Source organism: Castor canadensis, chromosome 1, assembly GCF_047511655.1.
Source record: "Castor canadensis chromosome 1, mCasCan1.hap1v2, whole genome shotgun sequence".
Classification (NCBI taxonomy): domain Eukaryota; kingdom Metazoa; phylum Chordata; class Mammalia; order Rodentia; family Castoridae; genus Castor; species Castor canadensis.
The window spans coordinates 196,382,277-196,407,750 of NC_133386.1; the positions used below are offsets into that span (position 1 = coordinate 196,382,277).

The window sequence follows — 25,474 nt, forward strand, 5'->3', positions numbered from 1 at the left end:
GGAAAACTGGTTAGCAGTCTGCAAAAAACTGAAACTAGATCCATGTATATCACCCTATACCAAGATTAACTCAAAATGGATCAAGGATCTTAATATCAGACCCCAAACTCTTAAGTTGATACAAGAAAGAGTAGGAAATACTCTGGAGTTAGTAGGTATAGGTAAGAACTTTCTCAATGAAACCCCAGCAGCACAGCAACTAAGAGATAGCATAGATAAATGGGACCTCATAAAACTAAAAAGCTTCTGTTCATCAAAAGAAATGGTCTCTAAACTGAAGAGAACACCCACAGAGTGGGAGAAAATATTTGCCAATTATACATCAGACAAAGGACTGATAACCAGAATGTACAGGGAACTTAAAAAACTAAATTCTCCCAAAACTAATGAACCAATAAAGAAATGGGCATGTGAACTAAACAGAACTTTCTCAAAAGAAGAAATTCAAATGGCCAGAAAACACATGAAAAAATGCTCACCATCTCTAGCAATAAAGGAAATGCAAATTAAAACCACACTAAGATTCCACCTCACCCCTGTTAGAATAGCCATCATCAGCAACACCACCAACAACAGGTGTTGGCGAGGATGCGGGGAAAAAGGAACCCTCTTACACTGTTGGTGGGAATGTAGACTAGTATAACCACTCTGGAAAAAAATTTGGAGGCTACTTAAAAAGCAGGACATCGATCTACCATTTGATCCAGCAATACCACTCTTGGGGATATACCCAAAAGACTGTTACTCCAGAGGCACCTGCACATCCATGTTTATTGCGGCACTATTCACAATAGCCAAGTTATGGAAACAGCCAAGATGCCCCACCACTGACGAATGGATTAAGAAAATGTGGTATCTATACACAATGGAATTTTATGCAGCCATGAAGAAGAACGAAATGTTATTATTCGCTGGTAAATGGATGGAATTGGAGAACATCATTCTGAGTGAGGTTAGCCTGGCCCAAAAGACCAAAAATCGTATGTTCTCCCTCATATGTGGACATTAGATCAAGGGCAAACACAACAATGGAATTAGACTTTGAGCACATGATAAAAGCGAGAGCACACAAGGGAGGGGTGAGGATAGGTAAGACACCTAAAAAACTAGCTAGCATTTGTTGCCCTTAATGCAGAGAAACTAAAGCAGATACCTTAAATCAACTGAGGCCAATAGGAAAAGGGGACCAGGAACTAGAGAAAAGGTTAGATTAAAAAGAATTAACCTAGAAGGTAACACCCATGCACAGGAAATCAATGTGAGTCAATGCCCTGTAGAGCTATCCTTATCTCAACCAGCAAAACCTCTTGATCCTTCCTATTATTGCTTATACTCTCTCTACAACAAAATTAGAGATAAGGGCAAAATAGTTTCTGCTGGGTATTGAGGGGGGGAGCGGGAGGGGGTGGAGTGGGTGGTAAGGGAGGGGGTGGGGGCAGGGGGGAGAAATAAACCAAGCCTTGTATGCACATATGAATAATAAAAGAAAAATGAAAAAAAAAATAAATAAAAATAAAAAAAATAAAAAAAAAAAGGTCTTTTTCCTATATCTTCAAGAAGAAATTCCTGACCACTTCAGACTTCTCATACTGCTCTATGAGAAATCTTTCCTGCTTGAAGCTCAAAGTACAATTGTCCCTGATGAGACATTTCCCTGTGCCTTGGTTGAAACCTTCAAAGATGAACTTCAAAAAGTCTTTTTCTCTTCTGTCTTGATGGAGAAAAAGTCAATTACAAAAGAGCGTGAATTAAACTTTCTTCACAAGAAGCTCAAACTTTTTTTTTTATCTTTTACCCATTGTATTTTTGTACTGAGGTATAACTTTTAAAAAGTAGAGGTGTTTTACATACATATACACACACAATCACCACTTAAGTCAAAATACATAATATTTCCATCATAAGAAGCTCAAAGTTTTAAAATAGCATGATTAAAATGTCTTTTTTTCAAAAACATGCTCAATCCAGTATGTATGAGTCATGGCCCTCTTACAGACTGAGGCCAGGTAAGGTTCTGATAAAGACTGTCTCCTTGATCAAATTTCAGTCAAGCTTCTCAGAGGCTTCTTCAGCACTAGACCTAAACATTAGCCTCCTTCCTGTCCTCAGCCTGCACATAGCCCAGTTCTAGCAAGAATTCCTAATTCAGTTTATGAAGAGCTTCTCCCACTTTGATATCTGATCATTCTTGCCTGCCTTCAGCAAGGAAACTGTTAAGAGTTAGGTGTGTGGTGTACACCTGTAATCATCACACTGAGAAATTTTGTAAATGCCACAATGTACTCCCTCCCAGCACAAGTATAAAAGAAGAAAGAAACAAAGAAAGGAGGGAGGGGAGGGATGGCAAGAGAGAAAGAGAGAGGAGGGAAAGGAGGGAGGGAGAAAGAGAGAAAGGAGAGAGGGAGGGAGAGAGACAGAGAAAGAGAGAGGAAGGAGGGAAGGAAGGGAGGAGGGAAGGGGGAGGGAGGAAGAGAGGGAAAGGAAAGGAAAGACCTGTTCAGAATTGCTTTACTTATTCTACATACTAACCAAGAACCAACAAACAGCATTGTTTGTAAGACTGGGTCCAATTAATTGTTTATCTAAAGGCACAGACTAAGGAACTGTGACATATCCAAACACTGAAAGTGAGAGAATGAGTGAAGATTATGGAGGAAATCGTTTTCAGAGCATGGCTGGAGGAGGGGGATGCTAACCTTTGCCCAAAAGCATAAAGTGACTTATAAAGCAAGTGTGCATCTGTAGTGGTGAATGCGCAGAATATTTCAGGAAGGTTACAAAAGGAATTTATAAGGGCTGAATAATGGAAGGGAGACATCTGTGTGAAACACATGGAAGATTTTTAATTCTTTACCTTGGACATGACATTTACTTCTAAAAAGTATTTTTAATAGCAGTAAAGCATGAAACAGTGGACTTGGAGTAAAGTAGCAGAGTGTGTTCTTCACCTCTTAAAGATGGCCCAGAGTTAGGAGGTGAGCACCGGGACTATGCGGGCCTGGCCTGCAGTTGGTGGCGCACAGGCACAGTGGCTCCCTGAGACTCCAGCCAACCGGAGTCAGCTGCACCATCCTGGAGCCTCTATGCAAGTGCAGTCTGGATGGTCAAATCTGCTCCATGAGCTCAAGGGAACATAGCCTGAGGCACAGCACTGGTTGCTCCACAGAGATGCTGGCACAACACTCTTGTGCAATTTCCTGGAGCAAATCTGAATTTGCAAAAGATGACATGAACCCTAAAATGCTAGGCCATAGTGTGGTTCCACTTGGGCTCAAACCCAGGACATTCTGAGTATAAAGCAATGTCATAACCATTACACTATGGAACCACACATGTGATATATACCAGATCTATAGTCAGCATCATACTTAGTGGGGAAAAACTGAAACCATTTCCCCTAAAGTAAGGAACGAGACAAGGATGCCCAGTCTCCCCACTCCTATTCAACATAGTCCTGGAATTCCTAGCCACAACAATAAGGCAAGTGGAAGAAATAAAAGGAATACAAATACATAAATAAATAGACAAAATATCTCTATTTGCAGATGACATGATCTTATACCTCAAAGACCCAAAAAACTCCACCCAAAATCTACTAGACACCATAAACAGCTTCAGCAATGTAGCAGCATACAAAATCAACTGAAACATCAGTAGCCTTTCTAAACACCAACAATGAACAAATTGAAAAAGAATACAGGAAAACAAATCCATTTACAACAGCCTCAAAAAAATCAAATACCTGGGGATAAACTTAACAAAGGATGTAAATAACCTCTACAAAGAGAACTACAAACCGAGAAAGAAAGAGATCAAGGAAGACTACAAAGATGGAAAGATCTCCCATGCTCATGGATTAACAGTATCAACATAGTAAAAATGGCTATACTAACAAAAGCAACCTACATGTTCAGTGCAATTCCCATAAAAATTCCATTGACATTCATCACAGAGATTGAAAAATCTACCCTAAAGTTCATTTGGAAACACAAAAGGCCATGAATAGTCAAGGCAATACTAAGCATAAAAGAGAAATGCTGGAGGTATCACTACCTGACTTCAAATTATACTACAGAACCATGGCAATAAAAAAAAAGCATGGTACCATCACAAAAACAGATATGAAGATCAGTAGAACAGAATAGAGGATCTGGATATGAATCCACACAGCTATGCCCACCTTATTTTTTGCAATGGTTCTAAAACATATGATGGGGAAAAGACAGACTCTTCAACAAATGTTGCTAGGAAAAGTGGTTATCTGCCTGCAGAAAACTGACACTAAAACCATGCCTGTCACCCTCTCCTAGTATCTGAAAAAAACTAAACATAGATCTGCCATATGATCCAGCAATACCACTCCAAGGGATATACCCGAAAGAATGCAGCTCAGGTTATTACAAAGGCACCTGAACACCCATGTTTATTGCAGCAGTATTTATAATAACCAAGCTATGGAAACAGACAAGATGCCCCACTACCGACTAATGGATTAAAAACTGTAGTATTTGTTTTCAGTGGAATTTTACTCAGCCATAAAGAGAATGAAATTTTGTCATTCACAAGTAAATGGATGGAACTGGAGAACATCATCTTAAGAGAAGTTAGCCAGGCTCAGAAGACCAAAAATCAAATGTTCTCCTTCACATGCAGTTTACAGACCTATTTATAGGCCTAAAACAAATGCAGTAATATTATTGGGGAGGGCAGGAGCAGGAGAAAGGGTAAGGTGGCCCAAACAATACTATGAACATGTAAGTAAGTGTGAAAATGATAAAAGAAAGGAAAAAATTTTTTTTTAAATCTATATTCATTCCTATAAAGGAGTGAAGTAGAATCTTAGTGTGGTTTTGACTTGCATTTCCTTTATGGACAAGAATGCACACCTAGCTTTTAATTTTCAAGTTATCATTCTCTCTTATTCATCCCTCTACTTTTCCCTACCCCCTTTTTTATTCTCTTTCTGTCTTCTCTTAGATCAGCTCATTCTCTCTCTCTCTCTCTCTCTCTCTCTCTCTCTCTCTCTCTTTTCATGACCTCCCTCTCTCAGTCTTCTCTTTTTCTTCTTTCCCCCTTTCTGTGGGTGGGTGAAACTGCTTATTGGTGCCGTGGCTACCTACCCAGATTTCAAACCCCAGTACCACCAAAAAAAAAGTCATCTTTCCCCTCTGCCACAATTCTTCTTTATTTTCATTGTCCTTGGTTGTTTGTTTACTGGGGATTTTTTTTCTCACTTTACCTAACCTAATTCTGCCCTGTTCTTTCTCTTCTTCTTTCTCATTATACCTCCATTCTATTTACTTTTATCTCTTCTACTTTTTTTCATTTTTTAATATTAATCACTAGTATTTTTCTTCTGGTTTTCTTTTCATTCCTACACTTATTCTCTCTCTCTCTCTCTCTCTCTCTCTCTCTCTCTCTCTCTCTCTCTCAGGGCTCATGCTTGCTACACAGATGCTCTACCACTTGAGCCACTCCATCAGCCATCATTCCTACTTTTATTAACTAATGTCTTCTGAGTGCATGCAGTATTATCTTTGCCCCTTTATTCCTCTAATGTAATTGGAGTTGTGGTAATGATTGCTGTTAATTTTTTATTACTGTAGTTCCATGAAGGTTTATTTATCAGTTCTAGTTGCTTCTGCTGTTAGTTGTCTTCTCTTTGAGTGGTACTAGGGCTGGGACCCAGTACTATAGCATGTTGTGTTAGTACTTGGCTACTAAGCTCCACCTCCAGTCCAGTGGTGAGAAACCACACCTCAGTCCTGCTATAACCTAGCCCTGCCTAGAAATTGTGAATACTTCAATGGTAGACTCCAGGAGGTTAAAATCACCAACAGCTTGGACTTGATGTGTAAATCCCAATACAGGAAAGCAAGAAATATAAAAAAATAAGGCAATAGGACTCCTCCAAAACTGAAGGATTCCACATTAATGGACTCTAATGTTACTGAAGAGGATGACAAACAAGGAATCCAAAAGAATAATCAACTTTAAAGAATACTCCATAAATACTTGAATGAATTCAAAGAGAATACAAAGAAATAATTGAATGAAATAAGGAGGGTAATGTAAGATATGAAAAAAGATACTCAAAGAGCTAGAAATTCTAAAATATCAAAATGAAATTTTGGAAATGGTAAACTCAATAACTAAAAAAAAAATTCCTGGGCTGAAAGTCTCATCAATAGACTGGATCAAGTTCTATGAAAGACAGAATATCAGGGCTTGGAGACAAGGAGGGTGAATTATAACATTCTGGAAATAATAAGGAAAAAATAAGAAAGTATGAACAGAACATACAAGATTTCTTGGACAACACTAAAAGATTAAACTTACTCATTGCAAACAGAGAATGAGAAGTGCAAGCTAAAAGTATGGAAAATATGGTCAATAAAATAATAGAAGAAATTTTCCCAAATCTTGAAAAAGAGATGAACAACCAGATATAGGAGTCATTTAGAATGCCAAATGGACAAGACCAGAAAAATAACTTCTTCATGTTTTATTATACAAAAAAAATATGTATTCAGAACAAAGAAAGAATATTGAAAGCTGCAAGAGAGGAGCAACAAACAACATATAAAGGTAAGCCCATCAAAATAACACAAGATTTCTCAACAGAAACTCTAAAAGGCAGGAAGGAATGGAATTATATTCATTAAACTCTTAGTTTTACTCCTATTAGATTTTTTCTTTTGTTTTTCTTTTCTCTTTCTATGCTATCAACTTAACCATCATCATCCTCTCATCCCCACTCTCACACCCTTCACTCTCCATCTTTCTCCTGTGCTAAAACCCATTTCTCCACATCCAACAACTCCTTCTGCCCATCATCCACTCTCTTTCCCAATCCCTCATCTTCTCCTCCCATTCTCCCCTAACCTGTCACAAGACTACCCCTCCTTCCTTCACCCTTATCACCCACTAAACAACCTACTATGCAAACTTTACACAACTCCAAACCCTTGCAATCCCTAACACAAAAACCCTCTTCTACAAAAACATAAATATACTCAAACACACACAAGGACCACAAAAACAGCAGCCACCACACTGTTATCCCCACTCACCCACCCCACATCCCATCTCCACTTTTAGTGACACCCTATCCAACTCCCCAAATTTCTATAGCTAACATTAAAAACAATAACCCTTCCAACTCCTACTGCTTATAGATATTACGACCAGGGGATCTTCTATATAACACATAAACTACTGGTCATGTATTAAACATGTAAATTAATTAATACTAAATTAAAACAAGACCAGAGACATAAATAGCACATCACCTTAGCTGAAAACACAAGACAGCCACAAATCAAAAATTAAATCAAGGGAAAGAAAACAGGTGACTGAAACCACCAACTAGCCTATCAAGAACATAGTTGCACAGTAACAAGTGGAGCAATCTGAAGAAGAAAATAGGATAGAAACCATTCTCCAACAAAAAACAATTTAATACAGAATTCAGAGGGAAATAAAGAAAGCAGATACCCAGTTCCAGACTCCAACAAAACAAAAATAAATGACACCAAGGAACCCAACAAGGTCCACAAGAATACCCTCAAAAAAGAAATCCTGCAAGTAATAACTGAGAATTTCATGGAAAAATACTAGACAAGGTTAATGAAAATGAACAAGAGGCACTCAAGAAATTTCAAGACACCAAAAATAAAGAATATGAGAAGACACAGAAACAAATAAAGGAACTCATAGGAGTCTTAAATAAACATGAAAGTGAAACAGAGAACACCATAAATAGAAAGATGAATGAATTAAAGATGAAAATAGACAATATTAAAGAGGAAGTGACCCATGATATGGAGAACCTCAGAAAAAAGAATGAAACAGAAACACAAAACACAGTAGAAGGCCTCTCCAGCAGACTAGAACAAGTGGAAGACAGAATCTCAGAATTGAAGATAAAATGGAAATTAAAGAAAAAACTGAAGAGCTATTAGTCAAACAACTCAAGTCTTGTGAAAGAAATATGCAAGAAATAACTGACTCCATCAAAAGACCAAACCTGAGAATTATGGGCATTGAAGAAGGAGAAGAAGTCCAAGCAAAAGGGAGTGGTAATATATTCAACAAAATAATAACAAAAAATTTCCCAAATCTAGGGAAAGTTATGCCCATTCAGGTACAAGAAGCCTCCAGGACACCAAACAGACTTGACCAAAATAGAACCTCACCATGACATATTATCATTAAAACAACAAGCACAGAGAATAGGAAAGAATATTGAAAGCTGTAAGAGAGAACAAACAAATAACATACAAATGTAAGCCAATCAAAATCACAGCAGATTTCTCAACAGAAACCCTAAAAGCAAGAAGGGCATGGAGGGAGATATTCCAGGCACTGAATGAAAATAACTTCAAACTAGGATACTCTACCCAGCAAAACTACCATTCAAAATAGATGGAGCAATAAAATTCTTCCACGATAAGTAGAAACTTAAACAATATATGACCACAAAGCCACCACTACAAAAGATTCTCAAAGGAATTATGCACACAGGAAATGAAAGCAAACAAAACCATGAAAAGACAGGCAGTACCAAATCACAGGAGTAGAAGAGACAAGAAAGCAGAGAGTAACATTAATTCAGCTGTACATAATCAAACCCTTAAACAACAAAAACAACTAAATGACAGGAATCACCACATGCCTATCAATATTAACACTGAATGTTAATGGACTTAACACCCCAATTAAAAGACACCATTTGGCAAAGTGGATTAAAAAGAAAGATCCAAAAATTTGTTATTTACAGAAGACCCATCTCATTAACAGAAACAAGCCTGGCTTAGGGTGAAAGGCTGGAAGAAGATTAACCAAGCCAGTGGCCGCCAAAAACAGGCAGAGGTAGCAATACTCTGACAAAGCAGACTTCAAACTTACATTATCAAACTTACATTGAGATAAAGAAGGACACGCCATACTAAAAAAAGGAGAAATACACAAAAAGGAAATAACAATTATCAACTTGTATGCACCCAACATCAGTGCATCCAATTTCATCAAACATACTCTGAAAGACCTAAGCATATAAACTCTCCAACACAGTGGTAGTGGGAGACCTTATTACTCCCTTATCACCAATAGATAGGTCATCCAAACAAAAAATCAATAAAGAAATTCTAGAACTAAATCACACCATAGATCAAATGGACCTAGCTGATATCTACAGAATATTTCATCCAACTTCCACACAATATACATTCTTCTCAGCAGACCATGGAAACTTCTCCAAAATTGATCATATCTTAGGGCACAAAGCAAGACTCAGCAAATGTAAGAAAATAGAAATAATCCCATGCATTCTATCTGACAATGCATTAAAACTAGAACTCAACAAAAAAAACCAGCAGTAAAAAACATGTAAACAATTGGAAGCTGAACAACACATTGCTCAAGGATCATTGGGTCATTGATGAAATAAAAGAGGAAATTAAAAGTTTCCTGGAAGTTAATGAAAATGAAAGCATGACCTACCAGAACCTATGGGACACAGCAAAGGCTGTCCTGAGAGGAAAGTTTATAACCATGAGTGCATATATTAAAAGGACAGAAAGATCTCAAATCAATGAACTAATGCTACATCTCAAACTCCTAGAAAAACAAGAACAAGCAAAATCCAAAACAAGCAAAAAGAGAGAAATAATAAAAATAAGGGCAGAAATTAATGAAATAGAAACAAAAAATTATAAAGAATCAACAAAACAAAAATATGGTTCTTTGAAAAATAAAAAAGATTGACAGACTCCTGGCAACCTGACTAAAATGAGGACAGAAAAAAACCCAAATCAGTAAAATCAGAAATGCAAAAGGGAAGATAACACCAAACACCATGGAAATCCAGGGAATCATCAGAGACTACTTTGAGAACCTATATTCAAATAAATTTGAAAACCTTAAAGAAATGGATACATTTCTAGATACTTAGGACCATCCAAAATTGAACCAAGAGAATATTAATCACCTGAATAAATCTATAACACAAAATGAAATTGAAGTAGAAATAAAGTCTCCCAAAGACAAACCTGATGTATTCTCTGCTGAATTCTATCAGACTATTAAAGAAGAACTAATACCAACTCTTCTTAAACTTTTCCATGAAATATAAAGGGAAGGAATACTGTCTAACTCATTCTATGAAGCCAGTATTACACTCCTCCCAAAACTAGACAAAGACACATCCAAAAAGGAGAACTATATGCCAATCTCCTTAATGAACATTGATACAAAACTCCTCAATAAAATAATGGCAAACCAAATCCAACAACATATCAGCACATTAATAGAAACAAAGACAAAAACCACTTGATCATCACTATAAATGCAGAAAAACCCTTTGATAAGATCCAACACCTCATGATAAAAGCTATAAGAAAACTAGGAATACAAAGAATGTACCTCAACATTATAAAGGCTATATATGACAAATGTATAGCCAACATCATACTTAATGGGGAAAAACTGAAACCATTTCCCATAAAATCAGGAATGAGACAAGGGTACTACTATCCCCACACCTATTCAACATTGTCCAGTAATTCCTAGCCAAAGTAATTGGGCAAGAAGAAGAAATAAAAGGAATACAAATAGGTAAAGAAACTGTCAAATATCTCTATTTCCTAACTACATGATTCTATATCTTAAAGATCCAAAACACTCTACCCAAAAACTTCTAGACACCATAAATAGCTTCAGCAAGTGGCAGGATACAAAATCAACTTACAAAAATCATCAGCTTTCCTATAACCAACAAAGAACAAATTGAGAAAGAATATATGGAAACAATTCAATTTACATTAGCCTCAAAAAAAATCAAATACCTAAGAGTAAATTTAACAAAGGATGTGAATGAACTCTACAAGGAGAACTACAAACTCCTGAAGAAAGAGATTGAGGAAGACTACAGAAGGTCAAAGGATCTTCCATGTTCATGGATTGCCAGAATCATTGGTAAAAATGGCTGTACTACCAAAAGCAATCTACATGTTCAATGCAATTCCCATCAAAATCCCAATGATATTCATCACATATATTGAAAAATCTACCCTAAAGTTCATTTGGAGCATAAGAGACCACAAATAGCCAAAGCAATTCTCAGTAAGAAAAGCAGTGATGGAGTTATCACAATACCCAACTTCAAACTATATTACAAAGCAATAGTAATGTAAACAGCATGGTACTGGCACAAAAACAGACATAAAGTCCAGTGGAATAAAATAGATGACCTGGATATGAATCCACACAGTTATGCCCACCTTATTTTTGACAAAGGTGCCAAAAATATATGATGGATAAAAGACAGCCTTTTCAACAAATGTTGCTGGGAAAAGTGGTTATCTGCCTGCAGAAAACTGAAACTAGACCTGTGTTTATCACCCTGTACTAGTGTCAACTCAAAATGGATCAAGGACCTTAATATCAGACCCAAAATTCTGAAGCTAGTACAGGAAACAGCAGGGAACATCCTTGAAGCAATAGGTATAGGTAAGGACTTCCTCAGTAGAACCCCCACCAGCTCAAAAACTAAGCAAAAGGATGAACAAATGGGACTACATAAAATTAAAAAGCTTCTGCACAACAAAAGAAATGGTCTCTAAACTGAAGAGACCACCCATAGAGTGGGAGAAAATATTTGCCAGCAATACATCAGACAAAGGACTAATAACCAGAATATACAGGGAGCTCAAAAAACTAAACTCCCAAAAATTAAATGAGCCACTAAAGAAATAGGCAACTGAACTAAATGGAACTTTTTCAAAAGAAGAAATTCAAATGGCAAAAAACAACATTAAAAAAAGCTCACCATCCCTAGCAATAAAGGAAATGCAAATCAAAACCACACTAAGATTCCACCTCACCCCTGTTAGAATAGCCATCATCAAAAACACCACCAACAAATGTTGGTGAGGATGTGGGGGAAAGGGAACCTTCATATACTGCAAGTGGGAATGCAAGCTAGTACAACCACTATGGAAAACAGTATTTAGGCTCCTTAATAAATTAAAAATGTATCTGCCATATGATACAGCAATACTACTTCTTGTGATATACCCAAAAGAATGTGAGTCAGGTTACAACAAAGGCACCTTCACAGCCATGTTTATTGCAGCATTATTCATAAAAGCTGAACTATGGAAATAGCCAAGATGACCCGCTATTGACAAATGGATTAAGAAAATGTGGTACTTATACACAATGGAATTTTCCCAGCCACAACGAAGAATGAAATTTTATCATTCGCAGGTAAATGGATGGAATTGGATACCATCATCTTAAATGAAGTTAGCTAGGCTCAGAAGGCCAAAAGTCACATGGTCCCTCATATGCAGACTATAGAACTAAAACAAATGCAGCAAAATTATGGGACACAGGTCACACTAAGAGGAGACTGTGCACAGGAATAATAGAGCAAGGGAAGGAAACTAAAAACTCGAATGTGGTTGATGTGCTCACTGTACAGGAATGAATATAGAAAAATTGAACTGGCCTGGGCCACCATGATAGTAGACTAGGGAGGAGTGAAGAGAACTAGAAGAAGCTAATCAATTGGGGTTTTAATACATATATACATGAAAAAAACTTAACCTTGTCTTAAACTAGCAAAAACTTCATGTTTCTCATTGTATCTTCTATGATTTTTTTCTTCTACAAGATTGGAAAACAAGAGGGCAGAAGATGTTGGGAGGGGGGAGGAGACAGGGAAAGGGGCAGGAGGATGAATACAGTGGAAACAATGGATGTGCATGTATATAGATGCAAAAATGATACCGTTTGAAACTGTTCAAGAAAGGGGAGGGTTATGGGTGGGGTGATTTCAAGTATGATATATTTGAGAAATTGTAAGAACCTTCATAAATGCTACAATGTACCCACAACAATAAGTTAAAAAATACATTTTTTAAAGAATTAGTCATTTTAAGTAGCAGATGTGCAGTATATCGAAGTGAGACATTCCATAGATTTATGATGAAATATAAGGTATCAAAAATGACCCTGGGGGTGAACTGAGGCCAAGAGGTCTTTGAGAAAAGAAATTGAATTCTTACTTGCAGAATATTTGAAACCATAGGTATTGGAATAGTATGTGCTCAATAAATATTTCATAACTAAATATTCAGTGGATGAAAGTGCCAGCATATTCTTTGTCTGACTATATCTCCTCTCATATGACAAATTTATTGAAAAACAGAGAAAATGTGTTTCCTAGTCTCTATAATGCTTCTGATTTTGTATACTAATAAATCAAGAAGCAAACCATCTGCTTAGAAAAGGAAATGGAATAGGCCATGTTCGTTTTCCCTGAGGTCCTACTACTGAGCCACCAAGCAAAGATATTTGCGCTCTAGACACAGACTCTGAAAGGGTTCATCCCATCCTCTACATTAGGAGAATTTAAAAACTAAATTTTTTGTTTGCACACATCTTCCACTGCGTGTTTCACGTCCTAAGAACTCCCAATGGAGCTTCATCCCAGTAGGAAAATCTGGCCACGAGACTTCAGCAATTACATCCAAAAATATTCCCTTTGGTAATTCTATTGGATCTGAGGCCAGACATTGGTACTCTTGGCAGGGGCATTGTAGAGTAGTGAGGTAGAACCCTATAGAAGTGATTCTTGGACAGAAGATATTGAACCAACCAGTCCTCAGAAGCCTGTCTGCCTTAAAGGAGAATTAACAGCTCCTAAGGTCAGTTTATGCAATCAAATGGTCAGCTCTGCTTCTTGAGTAGAAATTAGAGTTTGGGGGCTTTAAATTTGGCCTTTGAGTTAAGTTACGGCTTTTGGTATAGCCTTTATGTCTGACTGTATTATCTGCACAGGAGTACCTATGCACAATCAATTTTGAAATATGAGTATAGATTACTTAGAAATGTTTTAAATGTCAATGATGTGGGCTCAATAGATGTAAGATGATATGAACTAAAGCTAAAACCCAGAGTAGTGCAGACAAGAGTAATTTGTTCTTCAATCTTACGAAAGTTGCTTGAACAGCATACGAAGGTCAACTTTGCTAGGAGAGATGGAGCAAAATATTTCCTGTAGACAATGGAGTTAGGAGATTCCCTCAGGTTGGAGACTGTGAAATTCAAAAGATCTATTTTATTAGAATGAATTTTTGTGAAAATATTTCTGAAAAAATACTTGAGAATTTGAGTTTGTTCTTGCCAAAAAGAAACCTTATAAACAAGACTTCTATGTATTTCTTTTCTTCTCTTCTGTCCCAAACAGACATGTACCTGCTCAGGAATTCTCATTAAGTCTCCTTCTCTCCATTTCTTCCAGTCTTAATTGTGCAGGGAAGACAGCTATTTTGGCATTTTATCAGTTGAATTGGTGATTTAACCACTTTCAAGGTTAACTTCTTTATATAAAAACACATGCAATTGATTCTGTTCCATTTTTAAAAAACAAAAATCAGAGACAGAGTGGTTTTAAATTCTCTTTCACCTGCAGTTATTAAACCGCACACATTCCATGTTGTGAGTTTTAACTGCTTCCCAAATTATTGGTCTTCCATATGTGGAGCCCAAGATACATGAAAATACTTCTAATTGCAATTCTTCCTGACCCAACATTGCCCCAAACACCCAGCACAGACAGAGGTTGAAGGAATCTAGGAGCGTCTATTCAGAAATTCTGGCAGACCTCCATCAAAACTCAAATCGAATTCTGAACAATCTCTATCAGTGTGGCTCTGTCACTAACTGCTCTTTTCCTAGCCTCAGTTTTCTCATCTGTAAAACAAAGGCTTCACCTCAAAAAGTTGCTTGGGTATTAAGTAAGCTACAGTAAAACACCCAGAAAAGTACCTCAATTCAGGCTTGCTATCTTCCCTTCCCCACTTGAATTTGACCCCAAACATGGTGATTTATACATAAGTAGATCTTAAATGTGCTCTGACTTTGACCTTAATGCTAATCTTAGAATTGGCTTTTTCTCATGACCTCTATTACTGCTATATGGGTCTTTTCAGTAACAGCTTACAGACCTGACCACATGAAGTACGGGACACATACTAGGAGTCATAAAATAACCTCACCTTTTAAGGCTGCAGTGATTTGGATACTGCACAATACATATATTCTGGAGTCAGACTTAGACTAGTCAGTCCTTAACTAACAGCCATCAGTTGAAGGGACAAAAACAGTAAAACCTACAATGCAGGTAAAATTTGTAAAATTGGACTACAATGCAGCTCAGTGGTAGAGCACTTGCCTATCATGTGCAAGGCCCTGTATACAATCAAAGCATCAAAAAAAAGGCAAAAATAAGATAAAATATGTAACACATATAGTTGTTACATATTCAGCAATAGGAGATATATGTTTACACAGAATATAGACATCTCTTTCCATTTTTATTAGTTTCTAAGACATCTCCTTTGTAACCAGCTTTGAGAATTTTTATAAATAATTACCTTTTTCCTATAAATAAATCCTACTATACATAGTCTTTTGACCCTTCTTCTTTTGGACAATATATCATGAACAATTTCTCTACTACCATATATAAAACTACCTGAACCTTCTAAAAAGCTTCATGATATCTTGTTGAATAGACTTACCAAATACATTTAAGCAATACCCTGTGGCTGAGTGTTTCCCATTGTAATTACTATACACAGCAGTGTAATCAACACTTTTCTTCTCATTGTTTGACCCTGGACACCAGGAAAGAGAAGGTATAAGGCCAGAAGCCTGGTATCTAGCAGTGAAGTTAGTTCTTGTGCCAGGAAAACAATAATTACCAAAACTCTTGGCCCAAAAATGTTCCCAAGAGGGATTTCAAAGGCTCCAAAATTCTCATCAGTAACCATGGCTATTCCTGAAGCCCAGGGAATAGAATGAGGTGAGAGTCTGGCTTCAATGCTAAAGTCCTTGACCTTACAAAAACCTGAAGATTGACAGCATTCCCAGCACAAGACCTTCCTGGGCTGAGATATATTATTTCAATGAATTGACTGCCTGGCCCAGGTCTATAAAATTATTTCTTTTGCTCTATATGCTTTGATTGCCTTTTCAGATACCATCATCTTTGTGATTGCAGAGAAAGATAAAATATTTTTCCTTTGGTTAATCAGAATAGGTTATCTTTATTATTGTTCTTGTTATAATTATTTTTATTACTGATTGTTTAGAAAAGGTCCCTTCAGCTTTGCAAGTTTTTAGTTAAAATGTCATGTAATTTGTTTGAATTATGGTGAAGTTGGGGAAAAATCACTATTCATATTCTTTCACATATGAACTCTTAACACTGTAGGTATTTCAAACTTTCTTGTGTGGTGAATAATCTTAAGTATTCCAAAATTGATGACACTATAAACCACTTGGTCATCAATTCTTCTTTGAGTTTCATTTCACATTTATTGGTTCCAGTATTTCAATTCAAATGGAAGAAACAATGAATAAGGACAGGCATAGATGTGGTTGAATGAGGCCATTTCAGGCTTAGGGAAGACCATGAGCACTAGAATAGTCTAATGGTCCAGCAAAGTCCAGTTTGGAAGGAGCACACTGTCCAAGGAGGTAAACAATAAGGAAAAAAGTATTCCAGAACCAGGTAGGAAAGTGGGAACAGGAACCAAATGCTTGAGGTTGTCTGGGAAGGTATTCACACACTTTTATGCAAAGGCATCCAAGACCTGTTGATGAATTAGGAAGCATGAGTGTCAAGCTCAGAATGAATCCGACTTCTATCATTTATTAATGTGTCAAATATTTGCTGCTAATACACAGAAGTGGTTCAAAGACATAAATACATTCTACCAAAAACACACGTATCCCAGAACAACCTCCCAAAGCAAGATCCTCAAAATACCTGTGACTTCTTCATAGCCACCCAAATAAGAAGTATAATGGAGAGAGATTAGAGCAGAAATAAACAAGAATCCTAAGAGATTATAGCAATGATATTTTACTTTTGCAACTCTATGAAAACATGTGGCCATCTGAAAATATTGCTAAGGCTACTCCAAAAGGCTTAGAAGAGGCTCAGGCAAGCAAGGGACCCAAGCTTGGTTAGCCTCATGAGAAATCCACATTTAATCCTTCACCAAACCAGGGATGCCCCACTGGCACCCCAGAGGCCTGGTCTAATTTACCAAACTGCTCTTGTCATGGAGTTCATCATTGCAGAATTTCATAAAAAAGATATCAATAAAGAATTGTGTACCACCATACTCAACATTTAAGATGCTTTATTTCTAGACTATCTTGGTACCGAGTAATATCTGTAATAAATTAACCACAGTTACATTAAAAATGTCACCTGAGGAGTGTGATAGAATTTTCCACTTAATCTTGGAAGTTCAAGAAGAGGACCTTGAGTATCAGGGGCACTAACGGGTTGCTAATGGAAGCCAGTGGAGATGAGAGCCCTCAGCTCTGAGCTAAAGCACCAAAAGCTGAGTATTCAACATCCTTGCTCTTCTTTATACCTGGGAATTTGAATACTATCTCCAGCCCCAAGCTACCAAAGACTTTCCTTCTGTCCACACCCAAACACATTTCTTAAGCATGTTTTATTTAAGTGATGATAATAGCAATAGTTAATATTTTGGGAGAGCTTACATGCACCAGGCAACTAGAATATGTGCTTTACATCCATTATCTAATTTTATTCTCCAATCTCCATGGAGGACAGGTTTGATTATGATGCTCATCCACAAATAAATAAAACTGAGACATGGCCACATAACTGTAGAGCACTTGCCTAGCGAGCATGAGTCCCTGAGTTCAAACCCCAGTACCATCAATAAAAAAAAAAAGATTATAAAAAAGAAGAAAAAATGGGAAGTTCAGATTTGAACTCAAGGTCTAAATCCAGAACCTGTGCTTCAGGAGCTAATTTGGGTTATGTAAGTACTTGGAGAGGTTTTTGTTGGTTTCGTTTGGTTGGTTTTTGGCAGTACTGGGGTTCGAACTCAGGGCCTCATACTTGCCACTCCAGAAGCCCTCTCTTTCAGGTAGTTTTGGCAGCCAATCTCCAATGATTTACCATCTCCTCATAGTCATACTATCATGTAGTACACCAGGTTTTACTCTGTAATCTATAAACAAATGATGGTAGATTGTTATTGAGGTTAGTTTATGAAAGACACCAAGATTTCTGTCTTGGGTACTTTCTTTTTCAGATCATTTGTTATGGGAGAAGCCAGTTATGAAGAGCCCTGTGGAGAGGCCCATACAGGGAGGAACTGAAACCTGCTACCAAGATTCACATCAAGTAGCTTGGAAGTGGATGTTTCAATACCAGTCAGGCCTCAGGTGACTGTAGACCTGGCTGACAGCCTGATGGTGATCTCCTGAGAGATTCTGAGCCAGAAACTATTAACTAAACTGCACACACTTTCCTGATCTTCGAAAGCTGCATGACAAAACATATTTGTTGTTTGTTGAAGCCTCCAAGTTTGAGATTATTTGCTACACAGCAATAGGTGTGTAGCAATGTTTGAGAATAATTGTTCTAACATAACAGACACAGTTGTGTCTGTATGATATTGAAGAAGTGGACTCATAAAATAAGAAATATTTATGTCTAGATTCAGCCTACAATAATAAACAGAGCTAACATTTACTGAAGACCATTCGATACAATTAATTGTTTCATTTAATCCTCACTTTTTCAGTTCTGTTTTACACAGGAGTAAACCTAGAAATACTGAATATCTGAGCAAAGATTAACTATCTAAAAAAACCAACAGGGCCAACATCTAAAAGTGACAACTCTGGGATGTAAAGCCTTTCTCATAAACACTATCTTTAACTGCTCTTAAATTTTTGTGTGCGTGTGCGTGCGTGAGTATGTGTGGGTGTGTGGCACCATGGCCTCACACTTGCTAGATAACCAGTCTACCACTTGAGTTACATGCCCAGCGCTTTTTGTTTTTATTTTGTGTTTAAGATAGGGACTCCATTACATTGGTTGGACTGGCCTCAAACTTGTGATCCTCCTGTCTCTGCCTCCAAGTAGCTGGGATTACAGGCACGAACCACATCTCAAAGCCCTGGGTTCAATCTTTAGTACTGTTTTAAAAAATGGTCCTGAAAATTGTTGCTCTCAGCAATTTTTCTTGCCAATGCCAATCAGCCTCAGGTTAAATGTTGAGAAACAATGCCTGATTGGTTGAGACTTTTTCCAAATGAGTTGGGATTTAACAATTGGTAGGCAATAGGCAGAATAAAATCTTCCTTTGCCATCAGGTAGTTAAGGGCAATATTACTAAAAAGAATTCGGTATTAAAACTCCAAAAACTGAAAATCACTTAGAATAGCAGGTTCACTTTATATGGTTTATATGTTGTGCAGACTTGCCTGCTTTCAAAAGGCTTGAGGTCTGCAGCACTCCCATTTCGAAAGACTTACCCTTTGGAGTTTAGGTGCCATTAAAGGGTCCACAGTCACTCCACCAATGCCTAATATGGGCTACAAAGCTCGTGTCTCCCAAGATGACGCCTTCTCTTACCATAAGAGAAAAAAAAAGGGCCCACTATGCATAATCTAAAAAACTTCATGTGTCCTCAGATTTTAAAATCTTTTAAAATATTTACTCTGAAGAAAATGGCTGGCACTTTTAAAAGCTAAAAACAACTTAAAGCGATAAAGTTTGCCGCATTACCAATGAGTTAATAGGTAATTGGGAGTAAAACTAGAGAATTAGCTTTGTGTTGCTTCAGCTTCAAAGGAAAGTGCACAGGAGGAAAGTTAGCCTAACAGAAGTTCTATGCTGCTGGGAAAACGAGAAGGAAAGTCCAGCAAAATCCAGAGAGCTCAGAGCTTAACAGCAGGACCAGAGTTTGGCCTCAATGTGGACAGAATATGAAGGGGGAGAGTACAAAGTCATGTCAAAGATAAACACAGCTGGGTACTAATTAGAATGGTGAGATGCACTTTATTCAGTAGCTACCAACAGTAGGGGAAAGAGATGAACTCCATTGTCATTTGTGCAGTGGTGATTTGGACATTTTAAGGGAGAATGAAGGACAAGGAAGCATCATGGCTCCAGAGTCAGGGTGGTGAAAAATTGCAGAGGACTGGTCTGTGTCAGTGCAGTTAGGAAGGTGTGTCTGCATAACGAGCCAGCCATTAGTGAAGTTAGCAGACCCTCGTACAGAGACGGGGATGCAGAGACCCTCTCTCTCCTGATGGTTGCACTTCACAGAAATGCCTGTCAGGTCCTTGAGAAAGAAGCTTTTGAGGTCTAAGAGATATGTGTTCATGATTGTAAGCCCTTTTCACAAAATGCTCTAAGAAACGGTGGTCAGGGACCTATGCAAAGGGTTTTGTCAGACCACCAAATTCCCCTGGCAACCATAGGCTTTCTCAGGCAGGCATTTTAGTGAGATGCTGGGTTCATCCTAGGACACGGCCTTAAGCAACTAGAAACTACATGTTATGGTTTTGATGTTAAGTGTCCCCCAGAGGCCCATGTGCTGAAGGCTTGGTCACCACCCTGTGGTGCTGTGGGGAGATGATGGAACCTGTAAGAGAAAACTGAAGGGTTGGAAATTGGGTTATGGGGGTGGGACCTTGAGAGGAATATTGGGACCCTGGTTCATTCCTCTCTCTTTTTGCTTCTGGATGCCAATAAGTGAGCAGCCTCCTCTGTCATATGTTCCTGTCATGATGCTGTGTTGCTGTAGGCCCAAAATCACAGGACTAAGCCACCATTGAACAAACGTGAACCAAAGTAAACCTTTCTTTCTTTCAAGTTGTTCACCTCAGGTACTTTATCACAGCAACAGAAAGCTGAGTCACACACCATGCTGGAGTTTGGTCTCGCGCTGCGGTTTGAATGGAGGTGTTCTGTACTGGAAGTTCTGCAATTCTCTGGACCGTGAGGAAAATTGGGAGGTGATGGAAATGTTTGTTATCCTAATCATGGTGAAGTTCTAGTAGATAGATACATAGATATATACATAGATAGATAAATGATAGTTAGATAGATGATTGATAGATAGATGTTAGATAGATGACAGATAGATAGATAGATGATGGATAGATAAAAAATGACACATACATACTTATGCACACACATATGGATATTAATGCCCAGTAAAATTGCACCCTTTAAGTATGTGTAGTGTAGTGTGTATAACTTACACTTCAACAAAGCTGACTTTAAAGAAGAAAAAGGGCCTTGTGGAGTGGCACATGCCTGGAATCCCAGCTAATCTGAAGGTACAGATAGGAAAATTATGGTTCAAGGACAGCCCAGGCAAAAGTTAGCATGACTGTATCTCAAAAACCAGCCAGGCATGGTAGTACACACCTGTAATCCAGCTACTGAGGCAGGGGAAGGAGGATTAAGGTTTCAGTCTGGCCCCAGACAAAAGCATCAGACCCTATCTAAAAAATAAACTAAACTAAACAAAAAAGGGTTGGGGGAGTGGCTCAAATGGTAGAGTGCTTGATTAGCAAGTGCAAGGCCCTAAATTCAATCCTTAGTACTGCCAAAGGAAAAATAAGAAAACAAATCTGCAAGGGACAATTTCATTTTTAGGAACTAACAAAACCACTACATCTTGATGTATGTCAACACCCAAAATTAGTACTTATTTTACATGATCTCTTTAAAACAGAATGAGAAAAGGACAAAAAGTTGAATTAAGATTTATAGGAAATGAGTTGAGTAGAAAAATTTTAAAGTGTGGGGTTTTTGCATTCTGATTTAAATTATTGGCCTATCTGTTTTTTAAAACATTAATAGTTATGTCCAGGTGTTGGTAGCTCACACCTGTAATTCTAGCTACTTGGGAGGCTGAGATTGGGAAGATCACAGTTCAAGGCCAGCCTGGGTAAATACTTTAAAAGACCCATCACCAAAATAACCAGAGCAAAATGGACTGAAGGTACGGCTTGAGTGGTAGAGTGCCTGCTTTGTAAACACTAAACCTCTGAGTTCAAACCCCAATCCCACCAAAAAGGAAAAAAAATTAATAGATTTTATGACTAAGAACAGTTTTAGATTCACAGAAAACTAAACAGCAAATACAGATTTCCTATATATGCCCTCTCTCCACCACCACTACACTTTTCTCTCTTAATAAAATCTTTCATTAATGTAGTACATTAGCTAATAATTGATAAATCAATATTAGAGAATTATTATTAACTAAAGTCCATAGTTTACATTGGTAGTACTCTGTGTTATTTACTCCTACAGATTTTGACAAATGCATAAGATCATGTATCCACAGTTAGGGTATCATACACAAAAGGTTCATTGTCCTAAAATTTTCCCATGTTTTACCTATTCACCCCTCCACCACACTAGTACCTGCTAGGCACTTACCATTCTACTGTCCCTATGGATTTTCCTTTTCAGGAACGTCAGATAGTTGGAATCCTATAGCATGTAGCTTTTCAGATTGGCTCCTTTTACTTTGTAATATTCACTTTACATTCCTCCATGTCCACCCATGGCTAGATAGTGCATTTCTTTTTATCGTGTAATAATATTCCATTGCTTGGAACATAACTACCTTTTAAATGCTAGATTTTATCCTAGCTGCAATTGTTTCAAAGAACTGTATTTTACAGGAAAAATAAAATACTGCATTTTTTTAGTGTTTCCCAAATAATGTTATATGAAAGACTAGATCTGTGCAACATTAACTGATTCGGTACCGGGTAAAGGGGAGCAGTCTGCGGTGAATTCAGATTAAACAAATTAAACAAGTTGCCTTACCTCGAGGAGAAATTAGCAAATTTTCAAAGAAATTTGGAATACATAATATTTTCAACATGAAGTTTTTTCTTTGTAATTTATTATTATTGTTGTGCTGGGGATACATTGTGACATTTACAAAAGTTCTTACACTATCAAATAATCATGAGCTTTTCTAAGAAGAATGTCATGAACATACTAATTTATGAGCTTCAATCAGTGACCTCATTGGAAACACAACTAAATTATTCTCTGAGTGAACCTAAGAAACACCAATAATCCACTGAAGACACTGTATTGTAGGCATCCATACTCCACAGAAAATAACCATAAAAAATAACACCCAAAGTTACCAACTTGCATTCCTTTTGTTCTTGATGATATACCTCTATAACAAAATTGTTTTCCCCCCAGGTTTTGAAGAAGTAGAAGATATGGTCTAATGGAGCAGGAAAATTATACCAAGGTGAAAGAATTCATTTTTCAAGGACTGAGCCAGTCCCCAGAACTGAGCTTGGTCTTGTTTCTTTTCTTATTTTTGGTGAGCACAGCAACTGTGGTGGGAAACCTCCTCATTGTGGTCACTGTGGCCTGTGAGTCTCGCCTTCACACCCCCATGTACTTCCTGCTCTGCAACCTCTCTGTCCTGGACATCTGCTTACCTTCCATCACTGCTCCAAAGGTCCTAGTCGACCTTCTCTCAAGAAGAAAGACCATCTCCTTCAATGGTTGCATGACACAGATGTTTTTCTTCCACTTCCTTGGTGGGGCAGATGTATTTTCTCTCTCTGTGATGGCATTTGATCGTTACATGGCTATCTCCAAGCCCCTCCATTACATGACCATCATGAGCAGGGGGCGATGCATGACCCTCATTGGGGCCTCCTGGGTAGGGGGTTTTGTCCACTCCATTGTGCAGATCTGTCTACTACTCCCACTCCCTTTCTGTGGACCTAATGTTGTTGATGGCTTCTACTGCGATGTCCCCCAGGTCCTCAAACTCGCATGCACCAACACCTTTGCTCTTGAGCTCCTGATGATTTCCAACAATGGCTTGATCTCTACCCTGTGGTTTGTCTTCCTCATTGTGTCCTACACAGTTATCTTGATGATGCTGAGGTCACACACAGGAGAGGGCAAGAGGAAAGCCATCTCCACCTGCACCTCCCACATCACTGTAGTAACCCTGCATTTTGTACCTTGCATCTATGTGTACGCCCGGCCCTTCACTGCCCTCCCCATGGACAGAGCTGTCTCCATTACCTTAACTATCATCATCCCTGTCTTGAACCCCATGATCTACACCCTGAGGAACCAGGAGATGAAGTCAGCCATGAGAAGACTGAAAAAAAGACTCAGACCTTCTGAAAAGGAATAAATGCTATGAAATCCAGATTGAAAAATAGGTACTGAAAAGTATCTCATCATAACACAAGATCTCGATCAACAGACTACCATGAAGCCAAAATTTGTCTTTGTCCTAAGGTGGAGGTCTCTAAGAAAGCCTTTTGTGGCAATCATCCCTATAGGGTTCTCTCACAGTGAGCTTATTGGCAACTTAGAAACTCCAATACATAAATTGGCAGCTCTGAAAGGAACTCAAATGCTTATCCAACCAAACACCTCATTTTACAGGTGAGGAAATGGAGTCTAAGAAGACATTCTCTTGATTCTTGAATTTTGGCCATACCTTGTGTTCCCCAGGTGATAACTGGTAAAAATGACCCCCAAGGACCAGGAGCAAAGACTATAAAATCCAGCCACTTTTCCTTATGTGGAAATTGGCTGTTCAGTGCTAACTTTGAAGTCTGTTAATTAGGACCTCTGAATTTCTCTTGCAAAAGATGAGAGAAGTTTTGTGTTTTGTCAAGGATTTCCTGGCTAATTAATGACAGGGGAAAATCTAAGTCTGAGACATCTGACCCCCAGCTAAGTGCAGGTTTTAACACTCCTTCTGCTTCATACAGGCTGTGATGGAGTCTGAAACAAGCTCATCTGTAACAATTTCACCTCTGATGTAATGTCGTGAGAGGCACTTAGTTATTTTCACCTAACCAAACAGTACCTAACTCAAGGCTTCAAGTGTCTGTAGTAATTTTGGTATCATTTTACAGCTATCCATTTCCTGACCAGCCAACCAGGAAAAAACAAATCCTATCCTGCCCACATCTCCAGAACATGCCTGACTCACATGTACACAAGAGGCAAAGGCTTAAGAGAAAACTTCTTTAGGATCTGATTAACTAAAAGATCACAAAATAGCCCATTCCAATATCCCCGACATTTTTTTGGCAAGTTCTTCAGAATGTTTTTAATTAAAGAAAAGAGAACAAGACTGCATTCCATCTGGTGTCCAGGTAGCCTAATCATTTGTCAAGCATATAGCTGAAGCAGGTAATAAACTAAAATTTGGACTGGACATGTTGATTGACCTGTAACAACCCAGTCTTATCTTCCATGCAATCTCTGATGTACTTGTGACTGAATAATGTAAGGGAATTAAAGAACCATTTGCATGAAATGATACATGAGAAACATAAGCAAAGGAAACCTACTCTAAAATAAACCTCATCCCACCAGCTATATCATGCCTACTGTTTCTCCCCTGCTGCTGGTCTGAAAAACTTGCTTTGGGAATATTTCATAAATTAGACACAGTCACTGAGGACATGCTAGATACATTGCCACAACTTTCTAGATTAGATACATTCGAGAAGTTCAGAAAAATCTGAGCATCTGTGGTGATGGTGGGGATCACAGCAGGGCCAAGTCCATTCT

At 38.0% G+C, this 25,474-nt stretch overlaps 1 protein-coding gene across 1 annotated transcript; it reads left to right on the plus strand.

Moving 5' to 3' along the window:
- Positions 1 to 23,138: 23,138 nt before the first annotated feature.
- Positions 23,139 to 24,074, plus strand: LOC141422357 (olfactory receptor 4D9-like). Its single transcript, XM_074069537.1, has one exon. It carries the CDS (start codon positions 23,139 to 23,141, stop codon positions 24,072 to 24,074), a length of 936 nt encoding a protein of 311 aa, XP_073925638.1.
- The last annotated feature ends 1,400 nt before the right edge of the window (positions 24,075 to 25,474 follow it).

What these genes read in the sequence shown, in the direction of transcription:
- LOC141422357 (XM_074069537.1), top strand. Translation starts at nt 23,139, where the DNA reads ATGGAGCAGGAAAATTATACCAAGGTGAAAGAATTCATTTTTCAAGGA.